This window comes from Triturus cristatus, chromosome 8 (genome assembly GCF_964204655.1).
Source record: "Triturus cristatus chromosome 8, aTriCri1.1, whole genome shotgun sequence".
NCBI lineage: Eukaryota > Metazoa > Chordata > Amphibia > Caudata > Salamandridae > Triturus > Triturus cristatus.
In genome coordinates this window covers 702,568,132-702,587,219 of record NC_140591.1, presented here as the reverse complement: position 1 = coordinate 702,587,219, position 19,088 = coordinate 702,568,132, and the positions used below count along the sequence as shown (strand labels likewise).

General features: G+C 44.5%; 1 protein-coding gene across 2 annotated transcripts in view; it reads right to left on the bottom strand.

The window, feature by feature from the left end:
* The window catches only part of LOC146802565 (acetylserotonin O-methyltransferase-like), a 689,077-nt gene that overhangs the window by 439,280 nt on the left and 230,709 nt on the right, over positions 1–19,088 (bottom strand). For both annotated transcript variants that reach the window (XM_085622124.1, XM_085622125.1), the window contains exon 3: positions 8,991–9,120. In XM_085622124.1, coding sequence (XP_085478250.1) covers positions 8,991–9,120 — 130 coding nt within the window. The remainder of the gene's footprint in view (positions 1–8,990; positions 9,121–19,088) is intronic.

The following is a 19,088-nucleotide window of genomic DNA, read 5'->3' as shown; positions in this document are numbered from 1 at the left end:
CATTTATAAAGCATTGCCAGGAACCACTGTCATGGCGGTTCCTGCAAATTCATTTTTCTGTTTGGTACAGGACAATATGATGGGGCCCTGTAAAAACAGCTTTCTTTTTTTCTTTTCAAAAAGAAAATACTTAAACTGGAATTTCTTTTTTTTATTTCTTTTTTATATGTTTTTTATTAAACATATTCATTGACAAGTAGTACACAGTGCAGAGGAATCAAGATCTACATTCATTTTGTAAACACATTATCAAACAGTATATTGCGATATTACACAGTAAGTACATTGTTTATGGGGAGGTTGAGTCCTCCAAGTTAGCGCTAAGTGGCGGGTTACAGATGTTCCCCCGGTAGACGTGCTTGAGGTGAAACAGTCACTTCACTGCTATTGTAACCAGGAGCGCCTGGTAAAGGGCTCCCGTAACTTGTGCTTTTCTTTTTAAATCACTTGTTTTTAAAACAAATCTGTTTACTGTTACTTTGAACTTGCAGTTTCAACAAAAAAGTACTGGCACACTGTAGCAAAAAAACTTTCTTGTTACTCTGGACTAGGTGGGAGGAAGTGTACGTTATCACAGACCTCCAATACTCATTTATAATGTCTGGAGACAGCCCATCCAGAATGCTACAAGTTTAACAATTAAAATAGATAGAAAAGTAAGAAAAGGAGAATGTGCAGTCAGTCCACAAACAAATACACTCTACAGAGACCCTCAATGATGACGAGGTGAGAAAAAGGTGTGCAGTGTCCCACCTTTTTCTTGAGAGAGAGTGACCGATGATGAAATAAACGTGGGCAAGCTGGTGAGAACCAACCAGTAGCTCCTCTGGTGGTGCGCACGTGAGGTACTCTCTCTCTCTCTCTACATATTTTCTCACCTCGTCATCATTGAGGGTCTCTGTAGAGTGTATTTGTTTGTGGACTGACTGCACATTCTCCTTTTCCTACTTTTCTATCTATTTTAATTGTTAAACTTGTAGCATTCTGGATGGGCTGTCTCCAGACATTATAAATGAGTATTGGAGGTCTGTGATAACGTACACTTCCTCCCACCTAGTCCAGAGTAACAAGAAAGTTTTTTTGCTACAGTGTGCCAGTACTTTTTTGTTGAAACTATTGTTGATTGGAGGGCGTTCTGGCACTTTTTCCCTCTTTAGCTCCCTTTGTGATTGAACTTTGAACTTGCACACAACTTGTTTAAACTGCTCGGCACTCACTTTGTTAATCCTGCGCATTTCCCCGGTCCACCGCTAATTCTTCAGATTGTGTGGAGGGAATTTCGACGCGCACACAGGAAGTGAATTACAACTTCTGGTAGACTCACACAGGTCAGCTGACCAGCAGCTGATCTCTCCCCCTTAAAACTAGGATGCCTGTCGCAACGCGCAGCGGACGCTCTTGAGGTGAGACAGTCACTTCACTGCTATTGTTACCAGGAGCACCTGGTAAAGGGCTCCCGTAACTTAGCACTTGTGCTTTTTTTAAATCACTTATTTTTAAAACTAATCGTTTTACTGTTACTTTGAACTTGCACACAACTTGTTTAAACTGCTCAGTACTCACTTTGTTTAATCCTGCGCATTTCCCCGGTCCATTACTGATTCTTCAGATTGTGTGGAGGGAATTTCGACGTGCACACAGGAAGTGAATTACAACTTCCGGTAGACTCACGCAGGTCAGCTGACCAGCAGCCAATCTCTCCCCCTTAAAACTAGGATGCCTGTCGCAACGCGCAGCGGGCGCGCCACCGGCACGCCAAAGGCAAGCCTGTCTGCGCTTGTCCGCACCTGGACCAGGCCCAGGGCCATGCCCCCTGGCACTTTCAACCCATACTCACACAGCAACGCATTATCCTACACCAGCAAACAACTAAAAGACATACTATGCGCTATTAACGACAAACAGATTTCCCCCCGCTTTAACTTGAAGACTTTAACCACCCAGTCCACCGCTTGCTGCCCAGATTGCCCATTCACATTAGATACTATTGACAGGCCATTGCCCACCTGCACCCAACCGGTGTCCACAAAGCACGAAAAAATCCACTCGGCACTTATAAATGCTCGTTCCCTCCCCAAACACAAATACAAAATACTGAATCTCTTAGATGACTATAAACTAGACCTTTTATTCATAACCGAAACTTGTGGTGATCCCTCATCCAGGCCAGACTTCTGCACCGTAACCCCTGACAGCTTCTGTGCCTGCAGATTCAACAGAACTATCAAAAGAGGAGGAGGACTGGCGCTCATTTACCGAGACAAATACTCAGTCAGGACAGAGTTAATTCCCTCTAAGATCTGTGAAGCCTTGATCTTCACGATAACACTCACCCACTCCCACTCCTTCAGGGGCATCCTTCTGTGCTGCCCACCGGGATCATGAGCTGAATTCCTCTCAGCCATGGGTCATCTTTTAAAACCACTAGCAGGAGAAGCTAACTTCACCATCTTGTGAGACTTCAATTTTCATCTTGAAGCCCACGACGACCAGGATACCTCAGCCCTCATAGCAGAACTTGAGGTGGTAGGCCTCTCCCAACTAGTAACAAGGCCCACACACTCTGCCGGCCACACGCTGGATGGGCTGTTCTCTAACAACCAGCAAATCTCCCTAGAGAACGTCCTCCCTCTGTCCTGGACGGACCACTGTGCTGTTCTCTTTGACATCCAGATAGAAAGTAACACCCCCCTTTATGCCAGCTCTCTTCCCCCCAAACAGTTCAAGGCGTGGGGAAGCATTGCCCCTCATGTCCTGAAATCGTACCTGCTATCCACCCAGCAAGACTTGCCACACGATCCTAAACTGGTGGCCATTAACTACACACAATGGCTCCACACTGCATTTAACACCTTGGTTCCATTACAAAATGCTTCTAAAAATAGAAAAACACCATCCGCCCCTTGGTTCTCTGAGACACTAAGACTGGAGAAACAAAGGTGCAGGAATCTAGAAAGACGCTGGGTTCGAGACTACGACCTCGCAGACAAAACCCGCTATAAGGAGGCAATGACTAAATGTAAACTCCTCTTAATTACAGAGAAAAGCAATTGCTGCCTCAAGCAAATTGAAACAGCACAAAACTCTGTTAAACAGCTGTTCCAGGTTGTGACCAAGCTATCAGGACCAGGGACCAAATCTCTCATAATTCCCACGCAAACTCTTTGTAACTCTCTGGCCACGTCTTTTCAAGAAAAAGTCAGCCACATCTACGCCAACTTTTCAGCCCATTCCAAGACCAACAATCTGACCTACGCTTCTAGCGATGATAAAAATGTCCTATTCCCCCTGAAGTCAGCTCCATTGATGATAACTTTACCCCTATTCTTTTGGAATTTAGCCAGGTCTCTTCGGATCAGATCTTCAACCTAATTTCCACTATCAAATCTGGATCCCCCCATGATACCTGCCCTCCAACCACTTTGAAACTGATTCCCGATATCATAGGCCCCAACCTAGCAAACATCTGCAAATCGATGTTCAGGACAGGTACCTACCCTTTCACCTGGAAAAAAGCTGTCATCAAGCCGTTACTAAAGAAGAACAACCTTGACCCCACAGAGACCAAAAACTATAGACCAATTGCATGTCTCCCATTCCCCGCCAAATTTTTTGAAAAGGTGATGAACACTCAGCTGGCCCATTTCATCGATGACAACAACCTTCTAGATGACACCCAATTTGACTTAAGAAAAGGCCACGCCACTGAAACAGCCCTCATTAAGGCATCGATTAAATCAGGATGATACTTGATCATGGGGGTGCCGCGGTACTGGTGCTGCTGGATCTTTCAGCACCATTCGACACGGTCATCCACGCAACCCTGGTCGACCGTGTCTCAGCCATCGGCATCAGAGATAGAGCCAAGGCCCTCCTGGCCTCCTTTCTATCTAATCGCACTCAACTAGTGACTCTTGGCGACTTCAATTCCCCATCATTTGCACTCCCTTGCCGCAGGGATCATCACTGAGTCCGACCTTGTTTAATATATACGTGTCGGACTTGGCGAGGATCTTCAAATCCTACGATGTGTGGCTAACCTCGTATGCCGACAATACACAACTGGTGCTAGCGGTTCATAATGACGGAGGGGCAGTTGCGGCAAACTTTCAAGAGGGAATGCTAGCAATTAGCACATGGATGGCAATCAACTGCCTCAAATTAAATTCAGACAAAATGGAGGTGATAATCTTTGGTAATCTCTTCCCTAGCTGGTCCCCCACTTGGTGGCCAGCTAAGTTAGGCTCACCTCCGTCCCCCTAAACAAAGGTCAGAAACTTGGGTGTTATGTTTGACGACAATTTGTCATTAATGCACCACGCCAACGCAGTTGTCTCTTCATCCTTCCATGTCATCAGGATGATAAAAAAACTTCTATCTTTTCTCCCACCTAGCGCCGGCAGGACTCTTATCAGTACATTGGTTATGTCAAAGGTAGACTATTGCAATGGTCTACTTATCAATGCCCAGGAAAGAGTCCTAAAAAAGTTACAACCGGTGCAAAATGCAGCGGCAAGGATTCTGTCAGGCACCCCCAAGTTTAAACCAATACTCAAGGTGGTGCGGCAGTTTCACTGGTTACCCATCAGGAGTAGAACCAAGTTCAAGGCTCTATGCATTGCATACAAGGCAATCCACAACACAGGACCTGAGATTCTGAAGAAAATTCTCTGCTCCTACATGCCCAGTAGACCCTTGCGCTCATCAGCAGCGAACCTGCTGATTGTCCCTAGAACCAAGAAAGCTTCTTGGGGCGACAGAAGATTCACTGTCGCCACTACCAGACTATGGAACACGCTCCCCCTTCACATTAAGACCAGTCCCACCCTGCTTACCTTCCGGAAACAATTGAAGACCTGGCTTTTCAACCAATAAGTCACCCGCTCCTAGCCTTCCCTCTGCCCAGCCGTCCGTTGCGCCGGGACACCCAATTTGCGCGCTCTACAAGTTGCTTAAATAAATAAATAGACGTTCCATGGGTTCCAGATTCAGGACCATTTTTTGGGGCAACTCCTTGCCACATACACTGTCTTTTCCCCGAACATACACCAATCCAGATCTGTTTTCCAGGCCTCTATTTTAGGTGGCTGCAAGGCTCCCCACAATTGCGCAATATTTCCCTTTGCCAACATTAAACCCAATGTGACCCAGTGTTTGCTTTGACTATTCAGGTCCGTCGGTTCCCACATATTCAGAAGGCATCTCCGTGCTTCTGGGCAGATGACGAGTGTGAGCACTTTGCTAAGGATCTCATGTATTTTATGCCAATATGGTTGTATGCAATCGCAATCCCATTTTATGTGCATAAACGTGCCCTCCTGATCGCATTGTCGTCTACAGCCTCCGCCCTCTGCTCTTCCCATGCGCACCAAACAGGGCCCTGTTACATAGACTATGTGGAGAATTTTTAGTTGAACTAACCTAAGTCTGGCAGAGATTGCTACTTCCCTTGGGGAGACTACTGCTTCTTGCCACTCTTCGTCACCTAGCTCAATGCCATCCCTTTCCCATTTCTCTCTTGTTTGACGGAGGGGGGCTGCCATGTCGTTGATCAATTTCTTGTATGTCAGCGATATGTCTTTCTCAGGCAGGTAGCCATCCAGCAGTCTGTCCTCAAGTGGTGACGATTCAGGGGGGAGGAGCCCTTGGGGAGATTGTAGGGCGTGGCGGACCTGTAGGTTTCTGAAGTATTCTGAGTTTGCCAGTTCATGGTTTTTACTGTAGGGAGACAAATGTGGTCACGTCTCCTTTCACCCATAAGTCTCTGACTTTTGAGATCCCAATGAGATCCCATTTATCAAACCCCTTCGACCTCCCTAAACTGCCTAGCTTCTCGGTATCCCATAGGGGTGATGTCAACTTTAGTTTTTGCTCCCATCCTAGGCTTTTGTTCACAGCGTGCCATATATGGACAGAGTGTTTAGTCGGCCCAGTCAGGGGGAATCGCTGAGGTTTCGAATAGCAGCCACCTGCTCATGACATATCCTGGATCGTCCGCACGTCCGTAAGTGCCATGATTAATGGCTGTAAGGTGGGATGCACAGTAGTACCTCTTTATATCTGGGAGACTAATCCCTCCATCATACCAATTAAGAGTGAGTTTAGCCAAAGCTATACGAGGCTTCCCATCCCACAGCATATCTCTTTGCAGGCCCTCAACTTCTTTAAAATAGGATGCAGGAACATGGTCCATAGAGTTCTGTAATGCATACAGAAAGCGGGGCAACAATATCATTTTGAAGAGGGCCGCTTTGCCCAGCAGCGAGAGCGGGAGCTTTTTCTAGCTCGCTATGTCTCTCTTTAACCTTTGCAGTGGCAGAACAAGGTTATGGTCATATCGGAGTGCCTGATCTGAGGTGACAAAGATACCCAGATACTTAAAACCCACTGTATTGATTTGTATATGGCAGCCCTGAGGAAGGGTGGGCAGATCACCTCTGAGGACATATAGGAGGGGCTTACTCCAAATATTGCAAAGATGTCCAGTAATCTCACAGGTGATGCTTTTGGGGAGGCAAGGAACAGCCGAATGTTGTCTGCATACAAAGAGATACGGTCTTCCCACTCTAAGGACCAACGCAGACCCCTTATCACTGGATCCCTCCGAATCCATGCAGCCAGTGGTTCCAGGGCAAGAGCGAACAGGAGGGGAGAGAGAGGACACCCTTGACAGATCCCCAGACTCAGCTTGAACACGTTTGATTTCTTATTATTGACTACGACTTGCGCCAGGGGCCCCAAGTATAGAAGCCTGACCCACTGGATGAAGTTTGGTCCAAATCCTAACTTTGCAAGCACTGCAAAGAGATATGGCCATTCAATGGTGTCAAATGCTATGATTGCAGCTAACGACACAATTATTGCTGCTTCCTTAATTGTAGCTATTCTCCCCAGAACACCATGCACTCTACGCAGGTTCAGTGCAGTGTTCCGATATGGCATGAAACCTGACTGATCAGGATGAACCAGACTGCCGATCACCTTAACGAGGCGGGTCACCAGGATTTTAGCTAGAATTATAGATTCCGTATTAAGCAGAGAGATCGGCCTATAGGAGGCGCAGTCGGTCTTTGGTTTGCCTTCCTTCCGTATAGTAATCAATGTAGCCACCCTCTGATCCAATGATAATATCTCCAGATCTCTGCTCTCTACGAACATAACATGCAGGTACGGAGCTAATCTATCAAGTCTGAGTTTGCACAGTTCCTTAGGTATGCCATGTGGGCCAAGAGCCTTGCCTGATTGGTGAGATCTGATTGCTTGTGCTATTTCGTCATTTGTCAAATCACTTTCCAGTAAGGTTCGGTCCTCTATTGACCGAATGAGGAGCGTTATGTCTTTGATTAACAACTGGGAGTTCTCTTCAGTATATGGTGCACTTGCGCAGTATACTGCACTATGGTGTGTAGCAAACTGATTTGCAATTTCTTTTGGGTCAGTCATGGACCTGTTGTCGGCATCCAGCAGTTTTGGTACCAGTCTAATAGCAAACTCCTTCTTATCAAGCCAGGCGATGAGCTTCCCTGCTTTATCTCGTAGATCATATAATCTACCTAGTTTTTCCCTCCCCAGACTTTTGGCCCTGTCTGTGGCCAATGCTTTTTATTCGTCTTGTTTGAGCTGTAAGGTGTGCAACTTCTCTTGTGTAACCTCAACTTCTAAGTCGCCCTCCAGTCGGAGGAGTTCGTTTTCCGCCTCCACAAGCTCTTTTGTTCTCTCTTTTTTCATCCCAGCTATCAGTGACATTGTTTGTCCCCATATTACTGAGTTAAAAGCCTCTCACAGAACCTGAGTGGACTCTACATACCCTTCGTTTTCTCAGAAGTAGTGATTAATGGCTTGGAGTAGTGCTTTCCTAACTCCTGGGTTTTGGAGTTACCATGGATTAATGGGCGCAACTGTACCTAACCTCTTTTGATCGAGGACTATCTGTGCCCATACTGGGGAGTGGTCAGAGATACCCCTTGCCAAGTGTCTGATTTCTTGGATGTTCTCTACCTGGGACGCGGGGGCCAGGATGTAATCTATGCGGGAGAGACTGTGATGGGCCCCTGAATGGAAAGCATGTTGGATTCTGTCTGGATTGTAGGTTGTCCACCCATCTGTTAATCCTAGTGCCTCCATAAAGTCAGGTAGCCATCTATAGGAGGGTCCAATCTCACGTGGAGGGTGTCGGTCTAGGGTGCCTGATATCACTGAGTTGAAGTCACCCCCAACCAATAGAAGCCCTTCTAGAAGTGAGATTAGTATTGAGCCCAGGTCTTTAAACATATCCTTCTGGAGGCCAGGTGGCACATAGATTGACATGAGCGTCAATATGGTCCCTTACCATTGTCCCGAGATTCCTATATATCTACGCCAGACGACCGACCACGTGGAACATATGGAGAGGGGAAAGGAGACAGTGAAAACTGACCTCTAATTCTGCCTTTCTAAATTAGTTGGGCGGAATCATAGGTCTTCCTCCAGCAGCCCTTACTCCACAGGGCCGCCGGAGGGGTTTAATCACGGCAGAGTTGGAGTAGTCTCCACTGTGATTAAACTATGGTCCGCCCACATCCACATCAGATGGGAGAACCATTATCTTGGTGGTAAGCATGCTCCATTACCATCGTGATGGAGTATGCTTACCACCAAGATATAACTCAGGCCCTTAATTCTCTGACAAATTGGTTTGAAGAAAGGTAAAATAATATGCAGGATTAAGCATTTGTATCATGTGAAAGTGAAGTGAATTCCACCTATTTCATTGATTTCCTGTCTAGTCTTTTTTCAAAGGCATTTAATCAGTTATGTAAAATAAGAATTACTGTAATGAAATTTCACGTGTTTCTCAAGTTTCCTGATAATTTCACAGTATTCTCAGTTAAACATTTTGAAGTAAGAGAATAACCAACGATGCAGGAAATGCATTATTATAAGAGCAGGGTTAGCAGGCTGGGCATGAGGAATGTGGTGAACACAATAGGGCCCGGCATGTTTTTACTTACCTCACTCCATCTGTCAAACAGTCCCAATACTTGTAGACTGTAGCAGAGTAGTGCATCATCATGGGATGCAGGGACCTTTGGGTGGACTTTGTCAGGTACATGGAGGAAAGGTCTGAATTCTTGTAAAGTACTAGAAATGAGAGAATGAAAATAAATTGGCAAAGGAAAGGCATAACATTTATTGCTATGCTATGAAAATAAAATAGGAAGCACAATGTCAAAGTATGATGTTGAGCTGTAATGGTATCAAAAGAAATAAAGATTAATATGTGCTAATGGTATAAGGCAACCTCACTGATGAGTATTGATTTGAGGCACTGGTACAAAAAGGTTTGATTATTTAACTTTCACGGTATTCAAAACTCCTTTTCCCATTAACTCACAACACATCTTAATATACATATCTGAAAAAATGTGTAAACTGATTACGTCAAACAAACTGAAAGCACACCTCCATCTAAGTTCTAGTTTCATGCTAGGTTTGGTTTAATTCAGGGTTTTTGCTATATAGGCTATGGAGGAAAACATTATGCATCATTATTATCTAAACTATGTGGCAAGAAAAGGCAAATTCTATGGCAGTGTGCAACACGTTCTAAGGTAATATTATGTTGAGCCATTTCAGCTACAGACATTTTGTGTTGAAATCCATTGTGTGGCAAATTAGGTGGCAAGTGCTGTAAGTCCATCATTATGTAGACAATGCCACAGCCACAGAATTGCATAACTTCACTGATCCTAAACATTGTTCATCATTTTTTAACCAACCTAATCATTAACGTTACACACAAATAAAACATGTTAATTTCTATCACTGACCATTGTTAGCTGTACTTTGAACACATTTAACAATCTCTTTCCTTTACAGACAGATCATGTTTGGCCACAGGACAGCATCTGCTGCATTGTGTCTTTGGACATGCATATAAGAGGTTGGACACAAAACCATGTGGCCGTTTAATCTCAGGTGCCCAACCTCCAATCTACACAGACTTCACAGTGGAGAGTGGCCACAGAAAATGGCCATCAGCCATGCCCTACAACTAATATACCAAGCGCAAAAGGTCAGCCTTGCAGTCCCTGAGAGGAGACACACGTTCTTTGACTGATGTTTTTTGGAGGTTCTCAAAAAAGCATTAATTTGTTTTAGTGTTTTATTTTTGTTTTGAGTCTTTTGGGTGTTTGTTCTGTTTTTATCATTATTGTGGCAAACAGTCACTTATGCACTTTTTCACTGAAAGGTATGCTTTATAATGTTCCTATAGGTTTTCTTTTCAAATTTTCGGGTTTTGCTCACAGAACCATACATTGATTTTTGCTCTCAGAACCATACATTGATCTTTCACTCCATGTTGTGTAGAGTGAAAAATCAGAAGTGCAGGTTATTATATTTTTCTCCCGTGCTCCGCCACCTCCAGAGGAACTCTTGGAAGAGGTTTGCCCTCCTCTACTTCCGAAGTTAATCTCTCCAACAGGCATCTCAAGTACTCACTATTGTGCTTTGACTTGAGGTGTCTTATCAAGGGGTTGCGTTACTTGCACCACTCAACTTGGTGTATGCTCTGCACAACTCCAAAATGCAATTTATCAAGCCAAACTCTGCATGGGCCTGAGGGGCTTGATAAATCAGGAGTAACGCAATGCAGCACAAATCGTGCGTTGCATTATTCTGCCCCAGGGAGCCTTTTCAAAGGTGTTTCATGGGTGTTCCCACGCAACACCAATGGATTTTGATGCACTGCCAGATTCACAATCGCTGGTAGACCTGGGAATGCGCCAAAATGATATGCCTACCTGGGAGAGGCGTAACAAGGAGAAATATCTTTATTTCTCCTTGTTAATTCCTCTTTCAATGTGTGCTGCATACAAAGACAAACATGCCTCAGGGGATTATTTTGTGCAGGAAGGTGCTACTTTCTGCACAAAAACAATGCTGCATGTAACGCAGAGACCCTTACACAATGGTGCGAGGGTGCCTGTATTGGCGTTAGGGAGCCCATTATGCGCCAGAGCTGAGAAAAGGCAGAATGCTCTGTATTGTGATAAATAGAGTGCATTCCTGCCCTTTCCCTGTAAGGCAGCACAGCAAGGTGACGTGCTGCATAACTTTTTGTTAAATAGGGCCCTATGTGTTGAAATATCTTAAAAGCTGGCTATTGCTATTGTTGAAACATTAGGTCACTCCTATAACACCAAGGTAATAAAACATTGTAACAGCTTAGAGAGGAAGAAGGTTTCCTAGCTAGCCAGATCTAACATATACAACACTCACCAGGGCCATGTACACAGTGGAACAACAATGAGGAAGAGCCTCAATCCCATGAGTTACTTCCCTATAGATATGCTGGAAATCAGACAACAAATTAAATGGTTAGATCAGGCCATACAAACAATGGCAAAACCCAATATGGATACTGTAAGACCCGGGGAAAGAGCTAACTGATAAAAAATGTGAAAAAAACATTTTAAAAATGCTCACAATTTTGAAGGAATGCTTGTTTTTAATGCATCCAATTAATTGACATACACAGAACTATCTGAGCCTTAAAAGAACAAAGTAAATATATATAAATACCTGACACAGAGGGAAGGTTTCAGAAAGTGTTCCAAATGCTTTACATGTAAGAATTGACAGAATCAAAATACTTTACCAACTGCCTTTATTAAAACAATTAGGATCAGGGGCAACATTACATGTAGATCGGCCTATGTGATGTACATGTTGGAGAGCCCATGCTGGAAAATATATGTGGGGAGCACCACTCTACCTGTACACAAACGCATCCTTCAACATCTCCATGCCATTGCCAGCAATGATCTTAGCTACCCGGGGGCACAACATTTTGAGAAAATCCATCATAGTGACCCTGCAAAGTTATCGTACAGTTGATTTGCACAAGTCCCCAAGAGGAGAAGAGGGAGATAGGGAAAAAGAGCTACGAAAACATGAAATCTTCTTCATCCTGGAGCTTGATAGTAAAGAGCCAATAGGCTTCAATATGGATGAGGAATTATATACCAGCCTAACTTAAATATATTTCCTCACATATGCACTGCCTCTGGAGTGCCTTTGATTAGAAGGTTTATTTGGAGGGGAGAGATACCTAGTATATAGAAAAGGTGAACACTAGACACCAATATAAAAAATATGACACATTTTCGGGAGTTTAGTATTTATTATTTGTGTAGAATCCTTGTACTATAAGCACACTGGTTTTACATGGATCCACTTAGTATGAGGGCTAGAAGCAATATGACTATTTGTTGATAGGATTGAGCAATTTGTAAAATCTTGAATTTGCACTTTATGAGGATGCTCTTTTGACTATAAGCCCTTTCTATATTTAGTGTTATTAGAAACTCTTGTACATAAGTTGATTTACTTGGATGAATTTACCATGTTGAGTATTCATATATGCAAATTAGTGTATGGCCTTAATATGATGCCGAGATGAATTGATATATGGGCGGTATCTCATCACCTTGTCATGTTGTTTATTATATTTTTTCAAGGCTTGTTTTCATTTTAAAGGTTTTTCATAGGATCAAACAGGTTGTTGTTTACTAGGGGACGAATTGGACGAATTTAATGTGCCGGCGTCTTGTTCTATTTTACGTGAACAAAGTGTGTGATATATATATATACATGATATATACAATTATACACATACACAGTCTTATCATGTTCCGGCTCTGCATATGATAACTCTGCATTTTACTGCAGACATGGGAATGTCTCATACTCAATGAATTCTGATAACGAAGTTACCACAATACTTGATAAAAGACTAAACTGCACCATTCTACACACCATCAAACTGTGTTTGGGTTGTAATTCAGCACTCCAAACTAAGCAGAGCTGAGAATATATGTTTACTCTTGGAGCTGATACTCGCTATTAGAGCTATATCCCTATTGTGATACCCAGCAAACACCCCAACCAATAGGAGAAGGTGCAAGGAAGTGGTAAACTGGGCCATGATTTAAAGCATTTCATTATATGGGGAGGAAAGAAAATTGAGGCCCCTGCAGATAACACATGGCCCATCAGTTGGATGAAATTCAATCTACATTTCTAAACTTTGTTCATATTTTCAGGGAAGAACCGCATAATAACAATAAAGGAAGTGCACTACTCATCAGACATGAAAGAGTAACAATACAACTGAGGTGATCACGGAAGAATGTCGAGTCTGACACAGGATTGGCAAGTGCGGTACGGTCGCAGCCGTGTACAGTCCACGAGGATTCAATCCTGTTTGGTCCGGGACTAGGTTGATCCATAAGTCACTAACACTAAGTAGTGGCGGTTGTTAGTAGTTTCAATAATGTAACAACAGGGGAAGGGTGAAATGGTAGGGGAAGTGAAGGAAGGAGAGCAGGCAATTATGTGGGACTAGGTAGGACAAGGAAGTATGGTCAACAAGGTACAGATGGAAAGACATGCATATCAACTATATAGTGAAGTGTTGTTGTGTCGTAAACCTGCAGCGCAATGTGGATCCACAAAGTACAGCTGTAAGGGTAGATTGTAATTACCAGAAACCTCATAGTCATGTACAATAAATAAGGAAAAACAAGTAAGAACTCTGTGATATGGGACAATACCCAGTTGCTTGATGGGCCCCACCACCTCGTGGGACTTGGTGATAGAGTAACCCAGTTTGGGTCTTATTCTGGATTATCAACTATCTCATGAAAGTCTCCCCATACACTTTCAAAAGACTCTAGTTTGTCGTTAAGATTATTTGTAAACCTTTTGTGTAGGGCAAATATGGAGCTCTATAATCCATTCTGTGGGAGAGAGGTAGGTACACTGATGCCAGTGGCGGTGAATCCATATGTTTGCCAATGCAGTAGCCAGCCATTGGTGTGTATGTACACCAATCACAGGGGCATCCGCTACATCAGGGGGGCCAGCTAAGTGGACCGAGGATGGCTAAACTGAGGGTAGAACCATTTAAAATTTGCCCAAACTGATTCCCAGTAGGGATGAATCCTCTGGCAGCTCCACAGTATGTGCAATAAGTCACAATCATCCTCCAAACATCTCCAGCATCTACTATGGGGCCACCGACTCTCCCAGTGCTGTCTCTATGGGGACCAGTACCACTCATACAATATCTTTAAGTACATGAATTTGAGGCAGGCTCTCCTGATGACTCTGTTATGGGAGTGAAGCAGGTTGGCCAAATCTACCAGGGTGTAATCCTTGCCTAGGGCAGTCTGGCACTTGGTTTGGGTCTAGGTCTTGGTGGGGTTCGAGTGGGCACACCTGATGAATTCTCTCTATAGACCACAGATCAGTCCCTTGTATCCAACCCAGACTCTGAAGTATTGTAGAATAGGTGAGACTGGGAGTTGCACTGGGAGTGGGACCTATGACTGAACGGAGGAAGTGAAAAAGCTGGTGATGCTTCCGGTAGTCAGACTGAGTGAGAGTGAACTCTCCTCTAAGTGCCAGTACTGGTTTGAAAGTGCCTTTTCCAAGGAGGTGATCAATGCAATTCATCCCTCACATTTTCCAAAGTGTATATTGCAAGGACTGGGTTTCCACGCCATGGGGGATACCATGACAGCAGGTAGCATGTGAAAGACATAGATTTGATACCCGTGAGGTGGGGTTCAATGCCAAATGAGGTTGGTGTCCTTGCGGGGTCATAAAGGTGGGGTGCTAACTTATAGATTTGGAAAGCCAAGCTGTAGGAGGAAATGTGCGGGAGAAAGATGCCTCCACATGACGTGTCAGCCCAGGGTCTGGAGGCCCTTAGTCCAGGGAACTTGCTGCCACAGATGTACAACTAGATGTCCACTTCTATTCCAAGAAGAAGCGCACAGTGTATATTTGATGGTAGCATATTGAAGACGTAGTTGTATCTGGATGCTATTGTCATCTTCACAGTTTGCCTGATAAGGAAAGGTGTTGGTGTTGATATTTGAGAAAGTCATGTTTGGACCTCTTTTGGAAGGGTGGAAGGTTGTCCTCAACTATCCTCCTAAGGTCCCTGTTCACTCAGATGCCTAAGTATAGGAAGCTTTGGGGCACCAATCATATATCTCTAGTGCAGAGACATGCCCTAATGGTCCCTCTTGAATACAGCAAAGCCTTGTTGGTTGTGCGATTAATTGTATAACCCAATAAGCAAGAGAAGTGGTCTATAATGGACATGACTGATGTCAGTGAGGGGTCGGGCGTGAGAGGAGAAGAATTATGTTGTGTGCCTAGAGGAGCACTCTCTCCCCAGTAACTATGATGGATATTCTCCTCACTTCCTCTAAGAGGCATATGGCTTTCAGCGATAGGAGAAATAGCAGCGGGGAAAGTGTGCAGCCTTGTTGAGTGACCCTGTGGATCGGGAACGTGTATGACAGGAACCTTTGACCTCTGTCATGGGGGGGGCAAAGAGGAATTGGACCTTTGAGAAAGATCATCCCCAAGGCCCATCTTCAACATAACCCTAAAGAGATTGAGTCACTCCAGCCAGTCACATGCTTTTTTGGAATCAAGGGAGTGTCTTTCCTTTGGGTCATCTTTGGCATGCCATAGGAGATGGGAGAGAGTCATCATGTGGTCTCAGGAATTGCAGCACAGGACAAAGCCAACCTGTGAAAGAATGATCTGTTTCAGGATGACTTTCTCTAACTGGGTCACTAAGATTTTGGCCAGGATCTTAAGATCCATGTTGATCAAAGAGATCAGGCGGTAGCTGGCACGTTCTAGTGGATCTTTGCCTTCCTTAGGGATATCACTGATGGTGGCTTTAATAAAAACCAGCCCCAGAGACACTTATTCTGCATCTTCCTTATAGACTTAAGTCAGAAGCGGAACCAGGATTGGTTTGCCCTTCATATAGAGCTCCTCAGGGACTCCATATTTCCCCCAGGGATTTGCAAGTGGGAAACACCATTATGGCCTCTGCCACTCCATTCTCTGTGATATCCCCTTCCAGCAGCCCTCAACCCTTATTTGTAAGAGAGGGTAGGTGGAACGGTCTCAGAAGGTTGTCGATCTGAGTCTGTGTGGCAGTGAATCTTGAACAATAAAGCACGGAAAATAATTTAGCAAACCTCCCCACTAGGTCCAGGGCCTGTGTCAAAATGGTTCTGGCCACATCCCAAATGGCAGGTACCACCATCTATGACTGATGCTAGTGCACCTGGGCTGCAAGCAGGGGTGCAGCCTTTTCGGCCTGATTGTATTTGCGCCACCATACTTTGACTAAGCCTTCTTCTGCCATGGCTGTAAATAAGGCATTCAACTGTGTCTTGGCCAAATCCAGGGCCCTATAATGAGCATCTGTGGAAGATGCTGTATACTGATGATAGAGGTCAGTTATCTCTGTCTTTGCCTCTTGTGTTTAGGGACTAAAGTTTAGCTCTTGCGGAGTCTCACATCATAACTACCCTCTGGTGGCTTTCCCAGCTGCCCACAGTGCCCGGTATAAGGAGACCAAGTTCTCAAAATCCTGTAAGCAGAAGCAAATGTGAGCATAAAGTATTTCCTTACGCACAAGAAGGGTATAGGCAAACGCTTGCATCTGCTAGTGTGTGGGTGAGGGGTAAGTGGGGTCCAGTTCCAAGCAAAATATGCCATGATTTGTGACAACTGCCTCCCGAATGGCAGTCTGTAATCAAGGATAGAAGCAGGTTCTGTAATAGGAAGTAATCAACATGGGATTGAGGGCGAAATGGGCAGGAAAGAAAAGTGTATTGCCTGTCTGTGGGATACAAGATGTGCCACACGTTCACTACGGTGCAGTCCAACATTAGATCAAATAGTATGGACCTGTCCAACTGGTTACAGGACTCTGTCCTATCGGTCCGTGATCACAAAACAGGTCTGAAGCCAGATTCCAGTAACCTCTGAGGAGCAGGAAGGTGCAATCTAAGGTAATAACCATGCAGGAGAGGTCTTATTGGTATTGGGTGCATAGACAGAGTCCAGAACTGCCATTCTATAAGGGAAACGGAGTTTGGCAAATAACCTGCATCCCTCGTCATCTGCCAAGGTCTAAATTATTCTGCAGGGGAGGTTCTGTTGAAAAAGAATAGCTACACCACAGTCTGTTCCTTGTTTGCAGCACCTGTTGAGCAGTGTGCACACCATGGGGCATATTCACAAGGGCATTGCACCACCCAAGCGTCACTTTTCCCTATGATCTGGTTGTACCTTACCATGACCCATATTTACAAGGCAGCACTAACCCACTTTGTATGGCTTGACTCCACCTCATAAATATGGCCCTTCTTGTCACAGTTTTCTGTTGTATAGGGGTGTGCAATGGGTATTGCTGAGGGTGTTTCCAATCAACACCCAATGCTTTTTGGCACTTCCCCAGATTTACAAGGGCCTGTAAATCTGAGGCAGCGCCAAAAACTAATGCCTTCGATGGGAGATGTTAGAGTGGCGCAACTACTTTTATTGCTCCTCATTTTATCCTCTTTCTATGTATGTTGCATTTTGCAGAACACCTAGAAGGAGCAAAATACCATTAATGATTTTTTTTGTGCAGGAAGCTGTCCCCTGTGGCGCAAACATAACTTCCTGCACAAACTCAATCACCTATGCAATGCAGGCACCCTTGCACCATGGTGCAAGGGTGCCTGCGCTGATGCTAGGCAGCTTTTTAAGCATGGGCACAAGGGAAAACACAGGGGTGCACAGTATTCTTGCCCATATGCTGCATCCCTGCATTTTTTAAATGACCTGGTGCAGTTTTATTGCTTGCAGCACTGTGCTGTGCCATTTCATTGTTAATATGACCCCCAGTCTAGTTTAAGCTTCAAGCACTTAGTATGAGATAAGTGGTTTTCTTCCAGCAGTGCAATATCCACCCATTTCTTTCTCAGTTAATGAAGGACTTTCTTCTAATATATGAAGTGCAACATGTTGTTGTTGACATTTAATGTGGGGATCATGAGGAGTGTGTGCATTGTACTATCGGTGTCAATGGGGAAGGGGTGCAGGGTCAGATCTACTATCGTCCAGGCATGGTAAGTGAAAACTAAGTGGTGCTAGAAGTCACATGGGGTTAGTAGGGCATAGTGGTCCGGGAGGGGGGGGAAGGGAGAATAAAGAAAAAGGAGGAGAATAAGAGTTCTTTGGTGTCTTGAGCAAAGGCCTGCTCCGATCGGTGTCAGCATCCCCATAGTTCCCAGCATGTGACAAAAACAATGTGGCCGCGGGTGGTCGGTAAGATCCATCTTTGGAGGTTATTGGATGTGTGGGGCCTGGCAATGAGGGTGCAAGAAAGGTAGCATGACATGTTGGGTGTAGAAGCAAAAACAGACCCGAGACATGGGGACGAGCATTGGGGGTGAAGAGAAATAACCCAGGGGTACATGATGATGCAATCTTTCATAGTGACATTCCCTTATAATGCGGTAATTCCGGCTAGCAGTCCCAAGCATCTCATCAGCTGTCACTAGCATGGGATGGGAGGCAGATAGTCAAACACTCAGGACCATATTAAGTCTGCAAATGGGATGCTCCCCAAACCATAGCATGACTGAGCATCAAATTGAGGTAACACTGAAGGAAAAGGTCCATGTTAGAACTGGAGTTTAGGGTTGGCAGAGGTATACACCCTGTCCAAGCAGGAACCACCACTCTAGACAGGGTAAGCTAGATACACACTAAAAGATAATCTGTGTTCACCCTCTGAAAGCTTGGCACAGAGCAGTCGGGCGTATCTAAAGAGGCAATGTTAAAGTATTTGTGCAACACATAACACACATAGTAACACAATGAAAACACCACAGAAAAACTCCACACTGGGTCAGAAAAATAGATGATATGTTTGTTAGCAAAACAATACCACAATGAAAAAAAACCAATAAGTAGAACCAGAGCTCTGAATTTTTTAAGACTAAATCAAAATATAGTGATTAGAGTCATAAAGTGCCAACCGGGGTCATCTGGTCACGCTAGACCAGAGTAAATCCAAAGTTCAGGTCGACTGCGATGGCTACAGGACCAACACAAGTCCCACTGACGATGTAACTTGAATGGAGGAAGCGTCAACCTCGAAGACTCAATGCAAGGATAAGATGAGGCAATGCATAGTCGTTCTCGTGGATAGAGGCGATGCGTCAGTT